This window comes from Podarcis muralis, chromosome 17 (assembly GCF_964188315.1).
Source record: "Podarcis muralis chromosome 17, rPodMur119.hap1.1, whole genome shotgun sequence".
Taxonomy (NCBI): domain Eukaryota; kingdom Metazoa; phylum Chordata; class Lepidosauria; order Squamata; family Lacertidae; genus Podarcis; species Podarcis muralis.
Window position 1 is genome coordinate 26308580 of NC_135671.1, and position 18043 is coordinate 26326622.

Here is an 18043-nt window from a genome sequence, read left to right on the forward strand (position 1 = left end):
CAGAGACATCACCTTGCCAACAAAGGCCCAATATAGTTAAAGCTATGGTTTTCCCAGTAGTGATGTATGGAAGTGAGAGCTGGACCATAAAGAAGGCTGATCACCGAAGAATTGATGCTTTTGAATTATGGTGCTGGAGGAGACTCTTGAGAGTCCCATGGACTGCAAGAAGATCAAACCTATCCATTCTGAAGGAAATCAGCCCTGAGTGCTCACTGGAAGGACAGATCCTGAAGCTGAAGCTCCAGTACTTTGGCCACCTCATGAGAAGAGAAGACTCCCTGGAAAAGACCCTGATGTTGGGAAAGATCACAGCACAAGGAGAAGGGGATGACAGAGGACGAGATGGTTGGACAGTGTTCTCGAAGGTACCAGCATGAGTTTGACCAAACTGTGGGAGGCAGTGGAAGACAGGAGTGCCTGGCGTGCTCTGGTCCATGGGGTCACGAAGAGTCGGACACGACTAAACGACTAAACAACAACAAATATTTTAGGAACTTCCAGGTAGCTGTAAAAGTTCTGAACAGTTCCTTAAAGTTTTTTAAAGTGAAAATACTTATTTTTTATGAGTTCTTTAATCAGATGCAACACTAAAACATTGTTACAGTGTCGTGACAATCCACATTACCATCTGCTTGATTTTGCACTCTCCCCACAACAAAACCAATACTTAAAAACGAGAGAGAGAGAGAGAGAGAGAGAGAGAGAGAGAGAGAGAGAGAGAGATCCAACCCATATGTCAGCACCTGCCAGACAGCTACACCCTAAAAATGCTTCTTTATAAAACCAACTCGGAACACCCCCAGCGAACAATCTTTTCATTCATGGAATCTTTTTAAAAATACAAGGAATTTCCTGTCCTCATCTGTAAACCTCAGAAGCCTCAAGTCTTTTGTTGCTGTTGGTACAATGGATGCTTTTCTAGATTTTATGGATATTGAAGATGTATGTCTCCCCCAATTATAGCTGTCAACCTCCCCTTTTTTTGCGGGAAATTCCCTTATTCCAGTGCCGTTTCCTGCTGCTTCCCGCTGCTTTCCCGGATCGTTAGCTATCCCGTAGACTGTCCCCAGGACAGGTGAGGTTGCTGATCCCCTATTTTCAAATCTGGAAGTTGACAGCTATGCCCCCAATCTGTACTCCCTCCTAAACTGAATGCAAGTCTTAGAGCGGAGAAAAGGACAGGGGATATGAAGAGAGACACGCACAAAGACTGATTCATTACATTATTTGGTATTCTCTGGAAAATAAAAGAGACAGGAGAACAGAAGTTGCGAGTCTAGGGGATGTTTGGGATGGAAACAGAGAAATGACGAGTGTCCCTACCCATGCTTCTAAGGGGCTGGGGAGACTCCAACAACAGAGCATCAAAGAAGTTGCTTTCCCGAAACATGGAGGAGACGATCTTCCCGGTGGAGTTGATGGTCCCTTCGCTGTCCGAGCTGGACCCAGAGTTGCTGCTCCCAGAGTAGGCCCTGAGGCCCGGCAGGATCCCAATGCAGCCGGCAGCCAGTGGAGGGCAGAGCCGCTCATGGAGCCGCTGCTCAGAGGAACACAGGGAGGCTTTTCTGGAGTCTTGTTATGGTCAGGATCTGGATCAAGTTTCAGTCTTTTCACACTGTTGGCACCTTCTGAACTCCAACGTTTCACAGCTCCAGCCTGCAGCTTTGCCTGTGAGAACTTGCTCTTGTTTTCTGCTGATTTCACCGGCAGTTCCTTGTCTGCCTCCTTCTTCAGGTCGGCACTGACCCCCACCTTTGACAAAGTGCTTCTGTACTTGTTAAGTTGTGGGTGAACATATCAGACAGCACAGCGATTCTTTAAATGGCTCTTGTCTATTCACAGAACAGAACTGGGCTGCAGGGTTCAGCCAACCTGCTTATATAGAGCTCAACTACAAAGCAACAGTAACAACTTTCTGTAAATATCCAATCACTGAAGGTCACTTCCAATTCCTTATTTGTATATGCGGACCTGAGTGAAAACTATCTACAGTATCCCCCTGCTGGCCCAGGGTGAGAACTTCAGTACATAACAGTACTCATTCAGCTCCTGAGAGATCTTCTTCTCACCGCTGCTTCTCTATTAACACTTGATGCCGGGAAACCTCATCTACAAACTTGGTCTCTTCGTCTAGGCCTCTGGCCATGTTTTTGAACTTGAACTGCTCCTCAGACTCCTGCTGCTTCTTGTCGTTCTGCTCCTGGAGCCTTTTGTAGAGCGATTGGGGGTTGTACACCTCCTCGGGGCATTCTTCAGGGTCTTCGGATTTCCGAACCTTCTCCCATTCTTCATGCCTTCGCTTGCGCCGCTCTTCTATCTCCGCTCCAGACACAAAGCTTTTGTTAATAACGAGGTTGGCACTACCTTCTCCTCCATCCATTGTGGAGCAGCCTCTCCGCCATGGACCCCTCCAGCGGGGCCTTCAAATGAAAATACTTATGAGTAGTACAGTGGTACCTCGGGTTACAGATGCTTCAGGTTACAGACTCCGCTAACCCAGAAATAGTACCTTGGGTTAAGAACTTTGCTTCAGGTTGAGAACAGAAATCGTGCTCCGGCAGCGCAGCGGCAGCAGGAGGCCCCATTAGCTAAAGTGGTGCTTCAGGTTAAGAACAGTTTCAGGTTAAGTACGGACCTCTGGAACAAATTAAGTACTTAACCTGAGGTACCACTGTAATGTTACATATGAGTGACCTTTTTTCACAGCTGAGGAAAATTAGCCCCCTTTTCAGTGTTTCTAAGCAAAACCTCTTTATGACACTGGAAATCAGGCTATTTTTTTGGGGGGGGGGAGTCTAAAAGTTATAACCCTAGTGTGTATATGCAGATATACTTTATCCAGCAGGTAAGGTGGTTTTCCGAACTTTTCACGTTTTTGACAGACTACAACAAAATAACCTTTTTTCTAAATCCCTCTCAATGTAAATTGGCTTATTTCCAAACACAACACCCAAAAAATATTCTGTCACAAGTGTCTCTTCAGAGGCAACAGAAGTTGCGAAAGCACAGACTGAGGAAACGCACAGGAAAAAGAGCGGGAGTCTGAGGCGCGAAAACTTGCGCATGCGCTGTAGCGACGCAGGGACATTTAAAAAAAAGGAAGCACTTCCCCCTTCCGCTCCCCCCAATCCCCGCTCAGCAGCCGTTAAACAGGCGATGCGGGACGCGGCGTGCTTTTTCCTGTGGTTCCTATCGCCGCCCGCCCGCCCTCCGTCCCGCTCTGGAGAAACACATTTCGAAAGCAAGCAAAAGCGGGCAGAAGAAGGACGCGAGAGGGAGGCGGGAGGGCGACGAGGAGGCGGGGCTTCGGCGGAGCCCTTCGTCTCATTGGTTCGCAGGCGCGCTTTCGATTTTCAGTGGCGCGCGAGGCGAAGGTTCATCTTTGTAGCCTCCCCGCCCCAACTGCCGCTCCCCCCCCCCCAATTAAGGGTTTACTCCTCAGCATGGCTTCTTCTTCCAAAGGGGGGAGGAAGAGCCCGGCTCCCGCAGCATCAGCGGCATCGCGGGTCTTGGCCCTGGAGGAAGAAGTGCGGGGCCTGACGGAGGAGCTGAGCCAGTGCCAGGTGGGTACCGGGGCGGAGGAGGAGGAGGAAGGGGCGCAGGGTCTCGGGGGCCGGGGGAGAGGAGGCCCTCCCTCACTCCTAGACCCATCATCCACTCTGCAGGCAGCTTTGTGTGGAGTGGGGAGGGTCCACCAGAGATCATCCAGTCCAACCCCGACCAGGCAGGAGTCTCAGCTAAAGCATCCCTGACAGACGGACATCCAACCTCTGCTTAAAATCTCCAAGGAAGGAGAGTCACGAAATCATGGCGTTCTGAAGTGGGGAGGGGCCCCCAGAGGTCATCCAGTCCAAGCCCCACCCTCTGTGCCAGGCAGGAATCTCAGCTAAATCATCCTTGACAGACTGACATCCAACCTTTGAATTTGTTCGTTCCAGACTGGAGTATATATGATAACAACAACAACAACAACAACAATAATAACAATTTATTATTTATACCCCGCCCATCTGTCTGGGTTTCCCCAACCACTCTGGGCGGCTCCCAGCAGAATTAAAAGCACAATAAAACATCAAGCATTATAAACTTCCCTAAACAGGGCTGTTTTCAGGTGTCTTCTAAAAATCAGATAGTTGTTTATTTGCTTGACATCAGATGGGAGGGCGTTCCACAGGGCAGGCGCCACTGCCGAGAAGGCCCTCTGCCTAGTCCTAGAATTTACGAGGCCTAGAATTGTAGAGTGGGAAGGGACCCCCACGGGTTATCCAATCCAACCCCCCTGCAGTGCAGGAATCTTTCACTCGTGGGGCTCGAACCCTGGGCATGCCCCATCAGGCATGCTGTAGGAGCCACACGCTGAAGTGGGATCGGTTGTGCCAGGAGACACAAAAAAGTGAATGCAGAGCAAATACAGTGGAACATTGGGTTACATACCGTCCTCCTTACGAATGCTTCGGGTAACGAGCTCCACTAACCCGGAAGTAGATTCTCCTGGTAGCGGAACTTTGTCCTGGGATGCGAGTGGAAGTCGTGTGGCGGCAGCAGGAGGCCCCATTAGTGAAAGTGCAACTCAGGTTAAGAACTGTTTCGGGTTAAGAATGAACCTCCGGAGCGAATTAAGTTCATAACCGGAGGTACCACTGTAGTCCCTGATGACTCAGGCAAGTAAGCCAAGCTACACACTATAAGGAAAGGAAACAACAAGTAGTTATTGTGATGGCTTCTTTCTTCGTAAGGGCCTTACAATTTTTCATATGGAAGCTGAGAAGCCTGCCATAAGTACGTTTTGGTCTGCAGATTTGGTTCCACTGCTTGAGAAAATCCAGGCAAATTCCCATGCAGTCTTGTTGACTCCCCTGCATACAAACATTACAAAAAGCTTGTTCACACATTACTCTGAACACAGGTGCTGTGTTCTACACTGGCGCTTGTGTGCAGGTGTCTTCTGACTGATTTGTACACCACCACTGTTGTATACACAGATATTCCACCACTTGGTGAATGTTACTTGTGAATGCTGCTAGAGCAACTTGAAAAAGTTAAATATTATTAAATGCACGTATCACAGGTATGGAACCTCATTACAGTCATACCTCGGGATAAATACGCTTCAGGATAAGTATTTTTGGGTTGCGCTCCACAGCGACCCAGAAGTAACGGAGTGCGTTACTTCCGGGTTTAGCCGCTCGTGCATTTGCAGATGGTCAAAATGACGTCGCGCACATGCGCAGAAGCAGCGAAACGCGACCCGCGCATGCACAGACGCACAATCACGTCTTACGTTCTTTTCAGGATGCGAATGGGGCTCCAGAACGCATTCCCGTTCACATCCTGAGGTACCACTGTAGTAAGTATTGATGATGGGACGACAGGTTAGCTTAGGGGGCGCATGGCAGGTGGCACATGTGACTTGCTCCTCCACCTTTTCACCACTGCTCCCTGCACCTGCCATCTCACTCAGCCTAATGTTAGCTCCCTGATACGAATATGTGATATCACTTTCATATTGCAAGCTCTCCGTATGGTTGTTTAAATTCCACATTTTATTTTAGCGGTGTATGTAAAATGCCTTCTGATATTATGTGTGACATTGCTGCCTATGACAGCCTGGTACTGCAAGTCAGTAATAACTCCTTTGCTGGATGAAGTAGAAATCCTAGCTGGTGAAACATATTCTCAAAGGGCAGCTAGATGCATCTAAGAATCTCAAATGCAGTGTTTGATGATGATCATCCCCTATTTTATTTCATAGGCAGAGGTCACCTTTCTCTGAACATGCAGCTTCTGTTTTAAGCTATCATGACTAATAGCCATTGATGCATCTGTGAATTAAAAAAGCCAATCTTGTGGCTATTGCTTCATTGTGTGTCATTGAATTCCTTACATTATTTATGCATTGCATGTAGTCTTCTTTTGTGTTTGTGTTCCCTGAATCTGCTGTCCAGTTACTCCCCTCTCTGTTTCTCCTCCTTTCTCCCAATTGCCACCAGTACAAGGAAAATTAACTATGTCAGCTCCCGGCCTGATCTGTGGATGTGTTGGGATAATTTTGGGTCTTTGGATCCTCTGAATCTTAGGCTGCCTTGCCTTGTCCTTCCCTACGATCTGTAGAAGTCCACTAGTGGCACATCCTCTCTCACAGCACAGTGGCATTTATGCCACTCCCCTCAGCTGGCCTCATAGAATTGTAGAGTTGGAAGGGACCCCAAGGGCCATCTAGTTCAACCCCTGCAATGCAGGAATCCTGCCCACAGCTGTCCCTGGTTGGGCTCAAACCACCAACCTTCTGGTTAACAGCCAGACACACTGACCCATTGTGCCACTGGGGGCTCCTTCATCTAAGTCTTTTTTGGGGTATATTTTCCAATTCTCTGACAGCATTGTGATTCTTGGTTTATTTTCAACCCATATCCTAATAATTCCTAGTACTTTCTTTATTTGCCCCTTTCAGTGAGCTTTCTGCTATGCCTTTAAAGACCTACTTTCTGGGTATGCACAGCCATCAGAATTTATGTGCGTCGCTTTTTGCACTTACTGTTTTTCAGTCTTATTTGTTGGCCAATCCAGCAGTTTGGAGAAATCCTTTTTCAAACTTTCCAGTATCTGTACTACCCTGAATAATTGGTGTCATCGGCAAACCTGGCTACTTTACTGTTCTCCCTTGACTCCAGATCATTTATGAATAAGTTAAATAGCACCAGTCCCAATACAGATCCTTAGGGGACCCCCTGTTTTCTACGAATTTATCTGGGACAGATGTTAGGCTGACTGGTCTGTAATTATGTGGATCCCCCCTGGATCCTTTTTAAAAAATTGATGCTGCATTGGCTACCTTCCAGTCCTTTTCTAAGAAGATTTATTTTAGTGATAAGTTGCATATTTTTGTTAAAAGATCAGCAGTTTCACATATGAGCTCTTTAGGAACTCTTGGGTGAATGCCATCCAGCCCTGGTGACTTATTTTTAACTTGCCATTTAGTTCTAAACCAGCTTCCTTTGTCACCTCCAATTGACACAGTTCATTGGAGTGGTTGTTCAAAAGTAGGAATCTCTTCCAGCATCTTCAGTAAGGACTGATGAAAATAATCCGTTGAGCTTTGACTTGCAGATAAGACCGCAAGAGATACAATGCTGCCTCCTTCAAAAAGCTTTCATTAGTAATTTTTGGCATGTTATTTGCCGCGATTCTGGTTTAGAAAAGCTTCTGCATGGTTGTTTGGAGGATATACTTATTCTTCATAGGCAGCTAGATGAGTGGCTATGTGCAAACATGTGATTTACCTTTCTATAATTTCCATGTTTCCTTACATCCTGCTATTGTACCTTTGTCTTCTTGTAACTGGTATACTGGAAACCAACCACACCTCAGTGATAGAACATATGCTTTGGATGCAGAAGTTCCTACCTTCGTGCCCATCATCTCCAGTTAAAGGATCTCAAGAAGCAAGTCCTGTTCCTATAGGGAAGATACACAGCTGCCTGTCAAAATAGACAATATTTGGCTAGACAGATCCAACAGTCTTCAGATGTTCAGGGTTTACATGCTTCTGATCTACTCAAGTATTTATTATTCATTTTTAAAATATGTGTCGTGTATCTTAAGGCTGCAACCCTATAAAGTGGTACCTTGGTTTACAAACTTAATCCATTCCGGAAATCCGTTCTTAAACCAAAGCATTCTTAAACCAATGCGTGCTTTCCCATAGCAGCGGGGGACTCAATTTACAAATGGAATGCACTCAACAGGAAGCGGAACATGTTCTGCTTCCAAGGCAAAGTTCACAAACCAAAAACACCTACTTCTGGGTTTGCAGCATTCTTAATCCAAGTTGTTGATAAACTAAGCTGTTCTTAAACCAAGGTACCACTGTACACACCTGTTTAGGGGCATACTTTTATTAGGCCAACCTGGCACTGGCACTGTGCTCTTGTGGGTGGCATGTGACTTGCATAGGTGCACGGCCCTGAAAATGTGTGGCCCTCTTTTGCCTTAGGACATGTTGGAGGATATGGTGACACGATTTACATAACAAAAACTACCATAGAAATATCAACATTTTCAAAAGTAGGAGGTCCATGGCTTGGCTTTTTGAAAAGTGGGAACCATTGGGCTAGTTACTAGTACACTACCAGTAGCCTTAAAAAAAAAATGCATTATGGATTAAATACAAGCAAATTGACCCTGGTGTTCTGGCTCTGTACAATGATGAATATTCAGCTATCCCCTGAAACATGCATGTTCTCTTTCTGAAACAGCTGAACATCAAGCCTGAACCCACTGGGAGTGTTATTTGTCTTTGATGCTACATGTTTGCAAATGCAAGCTTTAAAAATATGGAAACTTTGATACAAAATTGATGTCAACAAGGACCACCTCAGCAGTGAGATCATAAACTCTTCAGTGCTCATAATTCTTTAACATTTTTATGAAAAGCTAGTTGAAATTTGAAGTAGTTTATTCTATCTGTACACCATTGTCACTTGCCAGACGGTGGCAAAGCACCTGCAATATTTTTCTTCATTCCTCTTCTCCCAAAATACAGATATATACAACACGATTATCGGTTTTGAATAGTTTTCATTTGGTTAGGGCCAGGGTCCTTAGAGTTGAAAGCTACTTTTTTTTACCATGACTGCTCCTCCCATTTCCTTTTTCTTCTCCTTAGTATTTCAGATATTTTCAGTATGTTGCCAAGACCTGTGGAATATTGTCATTTGTCATTTCCGAGCCTATTCAAGGAATTATATGCTTGGAAGGGTGTGGGAAAGAAGTGGCTTTCTCCAACACTTGTGAGGAAAGGGTTAGTCCCAAATTATTAACCTGACTTTCTCATATTGATGGAATGAGTTTTGTCTTTAAATTTCACTTTTCCTCCAAGGAGCACAAGTTGGCATACACACTGTGACACCCGGTCCCCAATTTTATTCTTGAAAAAATTATGTGAAGTGTTAAACCAATACAAGCTTATTTTCTGAGTTTCTAATCCTATTGTTATAAGGTAACAATAGCGATGGGCATTCCCCTCACTCTCTTCCTATTGATGCTTTCTCCCCCATCCAGAAAATACCCCAATGCTCTAGAGCAGAATTTGGGTGCTACAAGAGGGAAAAAGGAAAAGGAAGCCCTGTTTGCTTGAGCAGAAGTTTGTTGTGCAATTGAATATCGCCCAACATTTAGCACAATCTAAGTACGTAGGATTGTTTCACATAGTTCCTAAAGTGATTGTTGTCTTTGATCCTAGGTTTTGCAGCTATAGTGGATTGAGATCTGTGAGGCTTATCAGTGGTTTTATCAGTGGCTTATCACCAAAGTTGTGGCTCTCTATAGATCCTAATGCAGATTTTCTGCCTCTTGAATTAGTTGTCAGATAAATGATGTTCCAACACTGCAGTTTGCTACAGAGTGCTTAACAGTTAAATTTTCTCTATTTAGCCACATCAACTCTCAAAAGAATGTGCCAAGTATATATGTTTGGCTAGGCTATCTGTATCCTGGGATTTCACAGAAATTCTACATTGAAAACAGCTTTGAAATTTACAGACAGATGAACACTATGCAAATGCTGAGCATCATTAGGAAGCAAGGAACAATAAAAGATTCCCATCAGTCCGATGGATGTTCTGACCGTTAGAATCCACTCCGTTCCCTGAGCCAGTGATCAAATGCAGAAATCCTGATTTCTCAAGTTTTGCTCACCTAGAAGATAGCTGTGTTAACCCATAGGGATGTATGTAGTTTCGGTATTTATGTATTTTTTCACTAGGTTTCATTTGTTCATGCTGAGTTCTCTGAAACAGTAACTCATTGAGGGTACAATCCACATCTTTATTCAAAAACTTATAGCCTATCTTAATGGCTAAAGTGAACAAGAAATAGAAACAAAATGACAACCCCAAAACACATCCAAGTAAGTGCCCTAATCTGAGTCAGCCCAACTAATAGCTAGCAGACCCAAGACCCAAGATATGGGCAGGCCCTGCCAGTGTGTGGAAGCACTAGGGCAACTTTGGTTAATTTTAACTATTATTTTTTTTTGGGGGGGGGACAACCTCAAACCATGGTGTAACATATTTCTCTAAGCTACGGTAGAGACTTAGCATAGTTTTGATCCAGACATGACAATAAAGGTAAAGGTAAATGAACCCCTGACCATTAGGTCCAGTCATGGCTGACTCTGGGGTTGCGGCGCTCATCTCGCTTTATTGGCCAGCTTCTGGGTCATGTGGCCAGCATGACCAAGCCGCTTCTGGCGAACCAGAGCAGCACACGGAAACGCCGTTTACCTTCTCGCCAGAGCGGTACCTAATTATCTACTTGCACTTTGATGCGCTTTCGAACTGCTAGGTTGGCAGGAGCAGGGACCGAGCAACGGGAGCTCACCCCGTTGCGGGGATTCGAACCGCGACCTTCTGATCGGCAAGTCCTAGGCTCTGGGGTTTAACCCAGGGTGCCACCCGCGTCCCGACATGACAAAAATCTACTGTTAATTCACAACAGAAGTAAAAGCATCCCACAAGCTTCTTTTTGGCCACTTTTGAGAATAGGATGCTTTCTGGATTAAATGGGCCTATGACCTGATCCAGCAGGGCACTCCTTATGTTCTGGTGTCCTTGCTGCTGTGCCAAAGGCGGAGAGGAGATGGGGAAGTTGAATGTATGTGAGCCTTGTGCAGATAAACTACAACCTATGGCTTAGTGTTTTGTCCAAACTAAATCAAAACGCAGGCCACTTCCCACTTACACAGGGGTAAGGTTCTGGGCCCCCACGCACATAAGTGAAATTGCGTAAAGTTGGGAGCACCCTCTAAACATTTTTTAAATGCCCTCTCTGCCACGCTTTCTTCAATCCATATCAAAAATACTGTATCCAAAAATATGTGCAACTAGAATTGAAGCTCTGGGGCCGGCAGGAGGGTGGAAGATGCGTGGGAAAGCGGTTGCTGCTGCTGCTGCTGCACTACCCTGCACATCATCTGTTAGGCAGGGAGGCTGAGCAGCGTAAACAAGCCCCCCTGTGCCTCTGGTCTCTTTGGGGCTTCATCCGCCCTCACCAACGTCCTCTTGGGTTCCAGGGAGGGTCTTCTCATGAGCTATGAGGACTCTCCAGCTCTCTTACCATTTCCAGGTTTGAAGTATTTCCTGATGCCGTGCATATACACAGTCACGAGTGAGTAGAATGTGCATCAATGGGAGGGTGGCTGTATAAGAATAGCCTGTGGCCCCCCCAGTCCATCAGCAAGTTCTCATGGTGTTCAACAAGGTGCCCACAGGAGGTCTGTAAGCAGGGCCTGAGCTCAACAGCATACTCCCCTTGCTTGATTTCCAACCACTGGTATTCAGAAGTATAGGCATCATGGTCAGTAGCTATGGATAGCCTTATTCTCCACAAACTATCCCAAGCCTTGTTGAACATATCTTCCACTCCCTCGCTCCCTCGCTCATCTATTTTTCTAACAAGAACCAGTCTGAAAGATGTACTTGCTTGTGGCCCTGAGCATTTACTTGAAGCTTCATAGACTTTAGAATGGAAGATTTACATGAACTGAAATGTGCTTCTCAGCTCTTTCACAGGTGGCTTGTTTCAATTGTTGGTGTATTTTTTCAAATGTTCATCAGTTTCTTTCACTCAGTGAGGCAAGTGAGAAGCAAGAGGAATCAAGCTGTGTTGAGCAAACCTTGCAGCTATGTTGCAGGGGCAATGTGTTTGCCAAATTCCTGGCTAGCTCTCCTGAAGTAAATACTTGAAAGTGTTCTTTATTCTGCAGCATTTGAAAGTGCTTTTTCAAGATCAAGTCCTAAGAGCTCTGTTTGTTTAGTAATCCAGTCAAGCATAGTAGTAGTGCTGTCTTAATTAACATGCTACGTTTGAATCTTGGATCTAAGAGATTTGCAGCAATATGAACTGGCTGTAATAACATTATTTTTAAAATATTGCTTTAGATGAGCTGTCTTGGACTATTTTTTTTTTTAAAAAAAGAAAAGGTGGGTTATAAATTGTTAAAATAAATCAATAAGATAAGTTACACTGAGATGGTCCCTTAGCCTGGTCCTCACTTTTTTCTGGGATCAGGTCAGGAAAAAGGGCAACAAAATACAGCCTGATTCAGTTGGCCAGCCCGGATACCAGGATTTTGCAAGTTTTCCATCTTCCCCTGGAGATTTGTTCTGTGCAGCCAATAATTCCCTGCCTGTTTGCAGTGAATCTTAAAGTCGTGGCTGGATTTCCAGGAGAGCGCAATGTTAGAAACTCAGATATACAAGATAGGTGCCAAATGGCTCCTTAAACCAGGGTTGCAGTTGCAAAAATGGAATGCCTAGTTGCCAGTTTGGGGTCAGATGGCTTGCAAGTCATATTTTTCAGTACAACTTTTTGGTTCCTGAAATTTGTTCTGATTGTGCAGATAAAATATAACCGATAGAATTCTACAGGATGTGCTGCTCGTGTGTGAAAACAGACAAGGTCTAATGATCTCCAGGCATGCACCTCCAGACAGGGTTCGAAATTAGCAGGGCGCCAGGCGCATTTTGCATCTAAAGATTCTCCATTTGCGAGCATGTCAAAAAGTCTGGGTGCCATTTCCTGCGCCTGGCTGACGCTCGGGTATTCCTGAAATGTATGTGCTTTGAAGCCTCAAAGTATATGTTAAGGATAGACACTATGTTAAGGAGTTTAACAACAAAGAGTGTTTTGAAAACTGAAGTATGGTACCAATATTTTTATTGCAAACACCAGATTAAACATTTATTAACAATTTCTGTTAAAATGTGATATCAACAATGTGTCACTTAGGTGAATTGTATATTAATTCGTGCTAATCAAAATAATAAATAAAAAGTGTTGCCACCCCCCCAATGGCGACTAGACAGTCTGTTTTGGCGCCCACAACCCAGGTCCCAGAAGCCATTTGTCTCCTAGCTTTTCTATCCCAGTTTCTAAAATTTCCACCAGATGGTGGAAATGTCAGGTCCCATCCTGGCACCCGGGCATCTTGGTTGCAATTGGCTGATATCCAGGTGCAAAATGTGCCTGGCGCCTGCTGAATTTCAAACGCTGGGGGAGTGCTATTGCATGTGGCATCTGGGTGGTAGTACTGTGAGTACTAGACTAGACAGGCATTTGGTCTGATCCAGCTGTTCTGTTTTTATGGAGTTCTGGGCTTGGCTCATGTGCCTTGGGTGGATTCCAGCTGGTATCCTTAAACTCATGGAAGGATTTGGATGCAGCAGACACCTCCACTAACAGAAGAGGAAGGGAGGCATTTTCTGCCATTTCCCCCTGCAGCCCCACCACTGCCTTCCATCCTCTGCTGCCGTGTCAGTCAACCTTCAGGGGGTTCCAGGTGTCACGGTCCGGATCACGGGCGATCGAAGTCCCGGCTGGGGATGTCAGGACCAGGGGCAAGATAGCCGGGTGGGAGGAGGAACGGGAGTCCAGAAGCCTGGAGTTGGGAAGCCAAGGGTCCGAGGGTCAGAGAGCTGGGAGTCATGAAGCCGAGGGTCAAGAAGCAAGGAGTCATGAAGGCAGGGGTCCGAGGAGCAAGAAGGCAGGGAACGTGTTGCTGTGGCAAAGAGCTGAAGGGAAATGCTGACCTTATATCCCTTCCCGGCTCTTGCCACCAGGTGCAGTGAGTTACCAATCGGCCTCACCTGTGCGTCCGTGCCTTGCCTCTTCATAACAAACTTAGGAAGGCCCCAGTCCTGGTCACAGGGCCTGGCTCCTGCACACACACCTGACACCAGGGAGTGTTAGCAGAGCTGCCCTGGAGGAAGGCTAGGACAGAAATGGAATAAACCAATGAATAACTTGCTGGATGAAAATAACTTCTGTGAGCCTGAGGACACCAGTTGGATTTCACTCCTGCGTATCTTGGAATATCATTGACTGTAACTTGGTCAGGAATTTTAGTTTATTTGGGTATGTCTTGGGCTATGTGCCTGGGACTAACGCTGGCTCTGGGATAGAGTGTTGCCTGCATGCCCCTGAAAGAGACTGCTCTTGTTGAAGGTCTCCATGCTGCTCCTGGGAGGCTTTGGTGCTTAGGTTTCGTGCTTAGCAGCTGCAAATTAAAGAAAAATGAAGGGAGCTGGATGCTTTGAGCCTAGGAAAACAAGGGGCCTGGAGGGAGATCATGGCTGAGTGTTTGTGTGTAAGGGCTGCCTCCCGAGACCTTTGGCATCCTCAGTAGAATAAGTGTGGGCATGATATTAATGTAAATAATACTTTCTGCTTCTGAAGTGTCTCTATGTGAATAGAGGTAACAGTATTCTGCCTCTGGCTCAATTAGCACACTGGGAAACCAGATTGATGGGAGGGTATCAGAACAGTTCACATTTTTCTTGTAGGAAAATAGTAGTAGTAGTGTGTGTGTGTGTGTGTGTGTGTGTGTGTGTGTGTGTTCAGGAATAATGGAAATTGATAGAATAGTGTGCTTCTGAGCTGCATTTAATTTTAGAATGTTATTCACCATAGCCATGACTCTGTGTGCTTTTCAGTTGGTCTAGATCAGTAGCTCCAAAACTTTGTGCCAGGCCGAGGGATTTTTGTGCTGCTGGAAGTAAGTGAATAAATAGCAGCCAACGTCACCAAGGTGAGAACCTGCATTCCCTCCAGGGGAACCTTCGAAGGGTTGGTGGGGCAAGAAGCAAAAGTGAACAGATCAGTTGATGTGACTCTTTGTACTGTAGGCTACATTCCAGGTGAAACTAAAAGATTTTCTCACACGTTTCCATTTCTTCATTCAGATAGGCAAGTTGGATGGGTCAGTCAGTCAGTCAGCCAGTCAAGTTTATTGCTTATAGCCAAAGGCTGCTGCAATGTATACAATGAGGATGGATCAGTCTGTTTCACTTATACACCACTTTTCTACAATAAGCTGTGCCCAAAGCGGCTTACAGCAAGCATTCAGAACATAAAAATAGAGAACATTTGATGTACAAAAGTACAAAATACAGAACATACCAGGAAATTCAAAGTAACAAAAACCAGTAACAATTGCACTGTACTGGATTTCTGAATGGGAGCAGGGGCTTTCCAGAGACTGAATAAATTGCTCACCATTGAACTATGCATTTGTAAAAGGAAAACAGCAAGTTTTGCCTTCTTTATGAGAGAACTTCGTAATACAGGGACATATTCCAGCCAGGTAGAAGGATTCAGGGAGGGAGCTGTTGTGATTTGTGGCGTGTGAAGAAGGCTCATGGTTTGTCAATTGAGCCACTGGCTGGGGAGAATCCCAAGAGCAGGAGAGAGGGCTTGAGGGCTGCATTTGCCGGCAGACCCAAGATTTCCCATCTCTGTTCTGGCCCCCTTCCTTACAGCCAGTGGCTAATTTTGCCACATCTCAGATTCCTGAGAAAGGGAAAAAACACCTGAAGTTTTTCTTCCTGTCTCGTAACAATGGAACCTGGTACCACCCAATGAAGCTAAATGTTGGAAGATTTGGGACAGGCAAAAGAAAGTACTTCTTCACACAATTCATAGCTAAACTAGGGAATTTGCTCCTGTGAGAAACAGGAACCTATCATGCACAAACCTCTTGTATTTATGCTTCTCGCTTCAGCCGGATTGTTGGTGACCTCCCATTGGAAGTCCAACTCCTTCCCAAGAGAAGTGGCTAGCACAAGTATGGGACATTGCACTGCCAGAATATTTGACACACAAACAGAGAGTCCATAACGGTTCATTAAAAGCAGATCTTTTTTATTCAACATGGTATAAGCCTTTCCCCCTATGTTAACTCAGTTGAACAGCCCACTAAACCCCCTGTTCCACCCCATTTTATTTTTTCTATCTGCATGCATTTATTTTGGTTACACTTATTACTTTTATGGGACGCGGGTGGCGCTGTGGGTAAAAGCCTCAGTGCCTAGGACTTGCCGATCGAAAGGTCGGCGGTTCGAATCCCCGCGGCGGGGTGCGCTCCCGTCGCTCAGTCCCAGCGCCTGCCAACCTAGCAGTTCGAAAGCACCCCCGGGTGCAAGTAGATAAATAGGGACCGCTTACTAGCGGGAAGGTAAACGGCGTTCCGTGTGCTGCGCTGGCTCGCCAGATGCAGCTTGTCACGCTGGCCACGTGACCCGGAAGTGTCTGTGGACAGCGCTGGCTCCTGGCCTCTAGAGTGAGATGAGCGCACAACCCTAGAGTCTGGCAAGACTGGCCCGTACGGGCAGGGGTACCTTTACCTTTACCTATTACTTTTACAGTATTTTGTATGTGTTTATATCAACAATTTTTTATATTAATTTTTTTAAAAAAACAGCAGTGATGGCCACTGACTTGGGTGGCTTTAAAAGAAGATTAGACACATTCATGGAGGATGCTGTTGCTAGCCATGGTGCCTGTGTTCTGCCTCCACTGCCAGAGGCTGGGCAGCACAAGTAGGGAGAGAGCTGCTGCACTTATGTGCTGCTTGCAAGGTCTCTGGGCATCAGGTTGACCACTGCAAGACGGGATGCTGGACTAGATGGGCCTTTGTCCTTATAGCAGGCCTCTTCTCACATCCTCCTTTGGTGTGATTCGACACAGTAGAATTACCTGTTCTTGCAAGAGGCCCGCTCAGAATAGGGACCACCACAGAAACGTGTGTGTGTGTTGCATGCATGTGTGTAGTTCTCTGAAGGCGAGTCATTCCGGTGCTGACACTCAAAATCTTTCCAACTGAAAGAGTACAGTGTTCCAGTTTTAATTTACGAGAAGAATTTGTGTCGGCTATCTGAAGTGTGGAAAATGTGTGTCTAGGGTGAGCATCTCCTGAAATGTTTTCAAGGCCAGGGCTCAAATGCTGAGGGCTGAATAGTCCTACAGTACTAAACTGAAGTCTTAAATAAATGTTGATGTTTTACCTTTTCATAGCATATGGGCTTTTTGTGGGGCGGGAGGGAAGGTATATGTCTGAATATTGCATGTAGGGATCTGCTCTGTTCCTATTATGACACGACCGTATTCAATAGTAGCAGGGATCAGAGGCTGGGTTGTTCTGCATTTCCATATGTCTGCTAACATGACGATGATGAGGTATAATTATTTTCACTCTTGACTGAAGCACAATCCCATTGTCTCTCTCTTTCATAACTGTCACTTTTCCAGTGCGAGGCCTGACCTGCAATCATTGCAGATGCTTTGCTGCACTGGGAAGAGCATCTCACTTTCAATATAGTTCCCAAAGCACTCTAAATATTTATGTTTTATACATCTCTCTTTCCAGCCTGCACACACATTCCCAAAGTGAGCAGCTTCTCTTTCTGACACACAGTGGTAGTGTGGGTAATTTTATTTTTAATGAGGAAATTTGAGGGAACTTCCGAATGACATCTGTGTTCTGTCCTGCACAGATAAGTTCTCAGCTGCTCAAGGTACACCTCAGCTGACCTCTCTGTGCCGTTAACATACGCAGAGTAGACAGAACAGTCCTTGGGTACATTGAAGATTGATATATCCCAGGCATTGACAGCTGTAGAGCTGGGCTGCTGTGCCAATTTCAGACGGGAGGTTTTGTCTTGCTTCAGAAAAAAATTAGTTGGCTCTCAAAACCGTTTAGAGAGCCATCTTACCAAGATGGCTAATTGTGCAAGGAATTTTATGAAAAGCCTTTACGATGTTTTATTCTGAACAATTGCAAGCTAATATTGCTACTTCTATTAGGCCAAATGCTTCTTATAATATTAAGAATATTTAATAGCAAACGTTTTGGGTATTTTCAGTTGGAACGAAGTTCAGATATTCAAATTTTTCGTGCCCTCTATACATATAAAGAAGAGGAAGAAGAGTTTGGATTTGATATCCCGCTTTATCACTACCCTAAAGAATCTCAAAGCGGCTAATGATATCCTTCCCTTCCTCCCCCACAACAAACACTCTGTGAGGTGAGTGAGGCTGAGATACTTCAGAGAAGTGTGACTAGCCCAAGGTCACCCAGCAGCTGCATGTGAAGGAGCAGGGAATCGAACCCGGTTCACCAGATCACAAGTCCACTGCTCTTAACCACTATAGCACACTGGCTCGCTGTGCCCTGTTGCTTGCCTTCCTGAGTTTCCAGCCATTA

The 18043-nt window shown here is 45.4% G+C and overlaps 1 protein-coding gene and 1 pseudogene across 6 annotated transcripts in view; one reads left to right on the plus strand and one right to left on the minus strand.

Annotated features, from left to right (window-relative positions):
• Positions 1 to 585: 585 nt before the first annotated feature.
• Positions 586 to 2721, minus strand: LOC114588055 (PSME3-interacting protein-like; annotated as a pseudogene).
• A 512-nt stretch (positions 2722 to 3233) lies between these two features.
• LOC114587885 (endophilin-A1) overlaps positions 3234 to 18043 on the plus strand; it is a 277955-nt gene continuing 263145 nt past the window's right edge. For 2 of the 6 annotated variants that reach the window (XR_013391153.1, XM_077921448.1), the window contains exon 1: positions 3234 to 3566. Coding sequence is in view for 5 of the 6 variants with exons in the window: in XM_077921448.1 (XP_077777574.1) it covers positions 3447 to 3566 (120 nt within the window). In the remaining variant the exon portion in view is untranslated. The remainder of the gene's footprint in view (positions 3567 to 18043) is intronic. The other 4 variants (XM_077921444.1, XM_077921445.1, XM_028712738.2 and 1 more) reach the window with 3 other exon arrangements.